Source organism: Stegastes partitus, unplaced genomic scaffold, assembly GCF_000690725.1.
Source record: "Stegastes partitus isolate 25-593 unplaced genomic scaffold, Stegastes_partitus-1.0.2 Scaffold1072, whole genome shotgun sequence".
Taxonomy (NCBI): Eukaryota; Metazoa; Chordata; class Actinopteri; family Pomacentridae; genus Stegastes; species Stegastes partitus.
Window position 1 is genome coordinate 108,893 of NW_007578803.1, and position 8,422 is coordinate 117,314.

Consider the following 8,422-nt stretch of genomic DNA (forward strand, 5'->3'; position numbering starts at 1 on the left):
TATATATATATATTTTATTTTTTTTCATGTCCTCTTGCCCTCACGTTAGCAGACATGCATGTGTGCACACTGAGCTGCTAAAACGCTGCGCGGCGTTCACGCTTTGTTCGCGTGAAGGGAATCAGTGTAGAGAATATGTTTACACACACACACACACACACACACCACTCACTGAGATCCCGTCATTTCATTCCTGTGATAAGAAAATAACATTTCGCTGGCATTAGACCATCCTCCCTTAACCTCCTGCTCCTCCTACTATGGTGTTTCTCTTGAGCCTAATTGCAGATGACAGTGTGTGTGCGCGTGTGTGTCTTTGAGGGGGAAGGGAGAGGAAAGGTGGCTATCCCAGAGTGGAGAGAGAAATAAAAAGCAAGGGACATCCACAGAGCGACAGACGGAAAATTGCTTTCAGTTCTTACATAAGGTGGAGAGAAATTCGCCCTCAGTTTTGCTGGAGTCACCTTCTTTATAGCGAGAGTTGGTGGTCAGTCAGATAAAATCAGGGAAACGAGGACATCAACACAAGCGAGGTCGAATGGACTTTAAAGCATTGATGAAGAGAGCAGCACTTAGTGTGAATAGAATGAAATAATTGAGAGAAGGATGGAAGCCTTGTCTGTGTTTGTTTTACTCTGTTTCCTTCCAAATCTGATTGAAATTGCTCATGAATGCACATATACAAGTCCAGAAAATGCTTTAATACACATTGTCTCTGCATACACAAAAAGTTCAGTGCTGAGCAATGAATTTACTTAAGCACTATGTGAAGTATTTCCTTTTTTTTTGCTACTTTATACTTAGAATCTTCTAAATTAAATACAAGGGAAATACTCTGCCTTTGGCTACATACATTTATTTGACACATGTATGTACTTTGCACATTTCCAACTTTCCATACAAAACATATAATCAATGAAAGGGATGCAGTGCAGCACAGTCAACTACTCAACAGTTAAGAAATTATAGGGACAATATTGAAAGTATGTTTACTCATTATTGCCTCAATATTTATTGAATAACACATTAAGCTCTGAAAGGGCTTCATCTACATTATGAGTGCAAGATTTTCTTAAGTTATGCTCTGATAAGTTGGTTCAGAGGACCATTACTGCCTATGGTGCCTGGTGTATATTTTTCAGCAAAATAATGTCTTCCTGCTGCATTTTTTCTTTTGTAGTACTTCACTAAATTTCCATTAAAAAAAAAAAGTTAAATATTACACTGACACATTCAACTTCACCTGCAGTCACGCATTTTAGTTGTCAGTGTTAACTCATAAAACACCTTTCACACACAGACCACCACAGCATTAGCACTACTTAAGTACAGATTCTCGCCCCACTGCTTGTGAGTTTATGTATCTGTCGGAGTGACACGGGCTAACTGCTTGAGAGTGAACCCGAGCATATGAATGAGTTCCCATTTGAGTTTGTGTGTGTTTTAGAGAGGTTTCAATGCATGTGTGTGTTTCAGCGCGCGTGTGAGCACGCACATGTGGGATTGTATATGTGTGTGTGTGTGTCCTCTCCCAGGGATGGCCGCTAATAGCTCGCCTCAGGCAACAATTTAACTCAGCCTAACAAGGTTCTCCCCAAAGTGGCCCCAGGGGCATCTCTCACAGAGGAAAATTGATCACAAAGACTATCACACAGCTCAGCTCGGCTCGACCCAGCCGGCTCTGCTCTTCACCTGCTCCCTCTCTCTCTCTCTCTCTCTCTCTCTCTCTCTCTCTCTAGTGAGATGATTTAACAGAATGCGTTATGAACATTAAATCTGAGAGCAAACGCAGCAGTAGCAGCAGTCTTGGTTTCATAATTGCATTCTCTTTGAATGAATGGCGGGAGACCTCGCGTCAACAGCAACTACTTAGGACACACACATGTGAGCGTGCACACACACACACACATCCACACAGAGTTACGAGACGTATCTCAGGGTTTGGACACAGTGAGAGAGCGAGGGGGGTGTGTGTGGAGAGAAAGAAAGGTAGACCTAATAAGAGTCCCTTCAATGAGATTACAAGCACTAAAACAGGCTAATCTTTGTCATTAAGAAAAGATGCCGCAGTAGGCTAAGTCATATTATAGGCTTATTGTAGCTGCTGCGTGCTGTTCACCTGCCAGCACCGAACACCTTCACAGAGAGAGAGTGCTTTTAGCAGCATTGGATAGCTAATGTACCTCTAAGGTATAACTTCATCTGTCATCTTTACACCTTTGTTGTAACTACATGGAGACTCTAATTCTGCTTTTTATGTGAAAATAGTCACTGTAGTAATCATAGAGGACTTTAAACTAATCAGTTTTGTCCCTTCTCTCTTTCTTATAATAATAATATATTAATAGCAATTTGTATTTCAAAGCCCGATGAAATTAGAAAAAGAGCTCTGCTTTGAAACTGCTTTATTTAGTCTGAGACAGGTTTTTGTCCCATAAAGGAGCCTTTATATGTGCTTCTTTATGCATCTGCTGTATCAGTATATTTTTATGTATAAAGGCTGGAATGTTGCACTGACACACACCTCCACTATATGGACTAATCTGCTTTGAGCGCGAGCTAAAGTCTACCAGGCCGTTTGCAAGTGTGGACTTTGGATACTACTATTACAGGTGCTGGCGTTATTCATTGCTCAAGTGTGCCACAGTGTACAAGTGCAATCTGAGGACAGGATGGCTTGTATCTGTGTGTGTTTTTTTTTGTGTCCATGTGTGTGTCAGTGTGCATGCAGGTAAACACAAACTGAGTGTTTCAGCCACCCTCGATCACTGTTTCACGTAGGCACTCAGTCTTGCTCAAGCGCGCACACAGCCACGATTGCACTATTATATAACTCTTAAGTCTCTCTCTCTCTTTTACTTGCCCTCTTTTTTCTTATCTCACTCATTCACTCACCCACAGTCTCCCCTCTCTCTACTTTCTGTTTGTCTCCTATTTTAATTTACCTCAATGGCTTTCAGTTCAGTTCATGGTTCAAGTAGATACAAAAAAGAAAAAGAAAAAATGGAATGACTTCATTCATAAAGTGGCTGAACCTGATTAACTGGCCAAATTGCTGTTTTCTCTTGCATTAATTCAGTAGTAGCTCTCTTACATAGCAGGGACTTGAAATCACAGTTTGTTGTAGAAGTGCAGGTGAGCGTGCTCTCTGACTTTAGATTATCAAGCGGTGCACTCAGTATATCTGTGCACAAAACCAGACTGGTTATGATAATATGATAATTCCTGCTCTTGATATAAGCATATATTTCATAAAAGCTTCCCCTCCAACGATATCTTTGTCTCTCTGTTCATATTTTACTCGGTTCCTACGTTTAATAAGCGCAGTCACCCTCTTCCCCCGGTTTTTACTTCAATGTAAATTGGAGGGAAATGTGAATATTGAATATCATTGTGCGTCCACTGAGACATGCTGCCTTCATGGATGAGTAAAACTGACAAAACAGAAGGAGCTGTCAGAGGACTCTATGACTTCAAGGCAGATTTAGAGTTTAGGAGTGGTTCAGGCTGAAATCCCTCCCGGCTAAGATAAAGTGGAGACACAAACTGAAGCGTGCCGTATAGCCCACGCTTTTGTGTGTGTAAAGATTTAAGAAAAAGAGAGAGAACTGACTGAGGAGGAAAAAACTGTTCGCCTAGACTGCCCTAGACAGCCGCAGAGGGATAAAACCAACATGGAGTGCATGCTGAGCGCACGCTAAACAAACACGGGCTATGATAGCGGCTCAGTGGGACCACAGAAGTGTCATCCAGGCCGCACACACAGACACACAGCGGGGTGGGATGTTTTTAGTAGACGGCTTTAAAAAAGGTCAGGCAGACACACCAGGTGAGGAGTCTGAGGACAGGTGTAGAGACAGTGGGAAGTGAGTCCTGAATGTAAGATGTGTGTGTGTGCATGTATGTGTGTGTGTGTGTGTGTTGCAACAGCGCTCTGGTGGTACCTCAGTCAGTCAGTAGGGCTGTGTTGAGGGATTAACAGTGTGGCCTGCATGGGCTTGGGGTAATCTCTCCTCTCTTCTTACATAACACTGGGCCATTAGTCAGCACAAACACACAATAAACAACACAATCAACAACACCGAGCTCCACAACAAGACCACACATGCTCTGGTAACACTGCAAACCGGAGATTCACTCAGGCCAGGTGCCCACTGTAGTGCGCAACAAGTGATTTCATGGCCACAATGGAAAGCAGTGATTTGCTGAAAATAACCTGCTGTTCCTACATGGGCCGCCTCATCAGTCAGTGTGAAGTTTGTCGGCTCATATTTTGGTATTCATTGTTGGTGATGTTAGCAAAATTGGTAAAACAGGCACTTTCATCCCCGTCAATGATTTTAAGTTTGAACCTTTTACTTTAGCCTCCTCCGTTGCATTCATAAGCATTTTATAATGTCATATGCTATATATATAAAACACACCTTAAAGTAGCTGAGAGCAGATGTTAATGCACACTATTTGTCAACAATTACAACATCTCATATGTCTTTATATAACTTTTATTGTGTTGCCACTTATTTGTTCACACACCAGCCTCTGCTTGTGGGTGCAAACAATCTGTTCACAACTACAACACTCATAAATGCTAAATGGCAGTGGGGTTGTAATGCCTGTGCCTATTGTTATAACAAATCACAGGCACAAAGATGACAAAATCAATAATAAATCTTTACAATCCCTACTTATGATCTAATTCTATTCATTTAGCATTAAATCTAAAGTCATTCAAGTTATGTGCCATAGATTTATCTAAACAGTCTGCTTCCGTTGGCTTTGGCTAAAAAAAAAATTGATCCCGGGATGCTTTCGAACCGGACAAATCAATACTCACACAAGCCTCCAAAGCAAAGCAGGATGGGACTAATTCTATTGGCATGAGGCCGTCATGCGTAGTATTGCAGCTGTACGTGTGTGTTTTCAGTGCTCTCAGGGTTTTTATGTGAGTGAATGCTATCTAATATAAAAAACGTCAGAGCTGTAATAACCAGAAATTAGTTGTTGTAGGTTCCAACCTGACTTTTTTTTTTGCTTACTGATTCGTGTCCTCATCTTTTGCTTTTCATCACCTTCCTACTTTATTGTCCTCTTCCAGTTCCTGACACCCTACCTTTTCCCATGTTGAAGGAGCGTGGGAGATCGTGATTGACACATATCGCTAACAGAGAGGATCAAATGGCGCTGAGAGCCCCTCCTCCTCTGTTGCTCCCTCCAATGCCGAACTCTTTGACCTGTCTGACCCGTGTGCATCTATGTGGTGGAAAAGCTCTCGTACAAAGCAGATGCAGCCTAATGGGGACACTTGCAAGAGTCACTGTGAAAATGGGAAACTATTGACATGCAGAAATTACATCTACGTCAATTTGTCTTTGTGTTGTAAATTGTAGACAAACACTCACATACTTGTAAGTGTGTGTTTTTGGCTCTTTAATAGAAGTGTCAGAGGCACAGAGCTCATGGGGTCCAAAGTGCTTTTAGATACAACTTTTTTTTTTTAGATAATACACAACTACAGTAATTAAAACTATTATTACTATTATTATCAATATAGACAATAACAATACAATTTTTTTATTTTTGTCAATATTTTGTTATTTTTGTATCTATTTAGAAGTTCTCCTTTTGCTAAAATGTTGTACTAATCCTAACTATATATTGGTACTGTTATTAATATTATTTTATTATGCAACTTTTTTCTTGTTTTTTTTTTTTTTTAGAGGAACACCATTGACAGCACAGCATCACCATGTTGCTGTAGAAAATACAGAAATAATTATCCTGTTTACAACATCCGACACGTCACTGAGCCATATTGGAAAAAGACACAATGCTCCATTTTTCTGAGATGCATAAAAGGCCCTTATGATAATATTCCGTCTGTTATTTCTCTGGCTTTTCCAGGCCGGGCGATGGGGTGACATCATCTTCGGTCAGGGCTTCAGGAGTTGTGGCTATTGTTAAATGATAATTACCACGGCTCATGAGGGGCCTCTATTTTTTATAACCTTGTGGTTGTGAGCACATTTCTGTGTAAGGGCAGCCGAGACTCCACACATACACACAGACGCGCACACACAGGTTGGGAGTGGGGGCCGCACGGCCCACACTGATTTAATTCTATCTGACAAAACCCTTTGGGGCGTGCAGAGGGAGAGAGGAAGATGGAGAGAGAGAGGGAGAAAGAGAGAGAGACATGGTGAAAGAGGGGTGAGAGAGACGCTTCAGGGGCCTCTTCTGCCAACCATGGCTATAAAGTGAAAGCAGGAGCTTTCGGTATACCCCCCAAAGCCTCCCACGCACGAGAGTGGTCGCAAGGCCCATTAAAACGTGGATAAAATACAAGGTGCATGACAGAGGAGTTTGCCATGGGACAGAGAGAGGGAGAGAGAGAGAGAGAGAGAGGTGGGGGTGTTTGCCTTCTCATGTTTTTTCTTGCCCAAGGTTTGATGGCCTGAAGCTGAGGTAGCAGATAGCTTTATATGACATTCAAACACAAAATAACATAACAGACGGATAGATAGATAGATAGATAGATAGATAGATAGATAGATCACCTGTTTCAGCTACATGTTTAAACATTTATTTCAAGTAAGAACTTAACTGAAATGAACTTAAACCCACTCATTAGCATTGTTGGTCAGTTCATTCTTTCTTATCATTATAATTAATAATTAGGTTATAAATCGTGTTGATTGCAAGAATCTGTTAAGTAATAATATTGGCTAAGAATTTATCCTGGGATCAGAGCACCTATTAGCCTATTAGTGCAAAATCTGATTACAATTTTGCCATAGTCCAGTGTGAAAAGTCAGTAGGAGAGTGAGATTTATTATTAAGCAAATACAAGCTGCGTTTTAATTTGACAAGAAATTATTTTCCTCAGATTACTATGCAGAGGTTTTTTTTCTTCTTCTAATTTTATGTTAAGTTTACGACAGGTGGATAAAAATTCTAATTTTCTCCCTGTTTCTTCTCCAATTTAATGAACATCCAGACATCCTTGGAAACTGTGTAATTTACAGCAACATGAGGATGTTGAGCCACTTAAACCGAACTGATTTATAAATTAGAGTTCAAGACCATCCAGCTGAACCAGTGTCGCAACTTTGCATCAGTGATAATTGCACAACATGTAGAACAGCAAATAAAACAAATCCAAAAGCTTATTATAATAAGGTTAAATATTAAAGCACGCGTGTTGGACTTCTAACTACCGACAAACTGCAAATACTGATTAAGGAGAAACGAAAAAAAAGCGCATTTTGTGATTTAAAGGGAATTTAACTGCAAGGAAAGGCTTAGTCAGAGTGGAATGAACTGTGTTAACATGTGTGTATGAGAGTTAGTGTGTGTCTGTGTGTGAGACAGACTGTGTGTCGGTGTGAGAGTGTGTGTGTGTGTGTCTGCGTGTGCACACAGGACGACATTGACATTGAATTTCAACATCCCCGGCGCGCTGCAGAGCGTTATGGAAATGGGTTAGTGGAGCGCTTGAGTAGTAGCCTATCCCTAAAACATTCAGTAAAGTTTATCACCAGAACATAAGAAGAAGAATTTAAAAAAAAAAAAAAACTTTTTCTTTTTTTAAATGCACAGAATTTGATCCGGTCTGGTTGTCTGTCCATGTTTTTTATGGAGTGGAAGCTAAATATCATGCGCCACTTTTAGTTTCCAATCACAGACTCTTGAGGCTTTAGGCATGAATTTGCAACAAAATTTAAAAAAAAAATAAAAAATGAAGGCCTCTTCCACACACACACAATCACACACTCCGAGTTAAAACACACACTTACGCGCAGAGAGCTCCAAATAAACTTTTATGTATGAAGGAGGTTGGTGAGGCTGCAGAGAAATCCACGCACACAGTTTCAGATGGAGAAAAAAAAAGTGCACTGCTGCTGAAACCTGCCTAGAATAAGCTTTCAAGGCCAAATCTATGATAAAAGCTTGTATGTGTTCATGTTCAGTCTGTATATGAGTGCGTGCGTTCAGCGGGATGAAGCTTGGGGAAAGTGCGGCGGTGTTTGGAGCGGTGGGATGGTCTTACCTCGCATCGTGTTGGCGTTGCTGGAGCTGGTGCTGAGGCTCGCTTCCCAAAGCAGCAGTCATGAAGAAACAAACATAAACACTTAAAAAAAACAAGGGGAGGGTTTGCTGAGGAATGAGAGGGTGAAAAAAAAAAGATCCTCGGTTTTTTAAAAATAACAACAAGAACGAAAAGAGTGCAGGTGATCTGCGTCGACGTCCACTGGCTGCCCTGAGTGGAAGCGTCTCTGCGCTAAGAGCATCCCAGACCGGGGCGCAGGGAGGCGGGCTGAGGTCGGTCGGTGCGTCGGTCGGTGCGCTCTGGTCGTGTGGCCGCTTTTCTCATGACATCTGCGCTCTCACCTCTATGGGAGGGTTTCACAGTTTTCTGCGGGCT

General features: G+C 41.4%; 1 protein-coding gene across 2 annotated transcripts in view; it reads right to left on the minus strand.

Moving 5' to 3' along the window:
• The window catches only part of rorb (RAR-related orphan receptor B), a 19,841-nt gene extending 11,740 nt beyond the window's left edge, over nucleotides 1-8,101 (minus strand). Inside the window, exon 1 of one of the 2 annotated variants that reach the window (XM_008295707.1) lies at nucleotides 8,048-8,101. In XM_008295707.1, the coding sequence (XP_008293929.1) occupies nucleotides 8,048-8,054 (7 nt within the window). In that variant the 5' untranslated portion in view covers nucleotides 8,055-8,101. Of the gene's footprint in view, nucleotides 1-186; nucleotides 192-8,047 lie in introns of those variants that run through there. The other variant, XM_008295708.1, reaches the window with a different exon arrangement.
• Nucleotides 8,102-8,422: the final 321 nt, after the last annotated feature.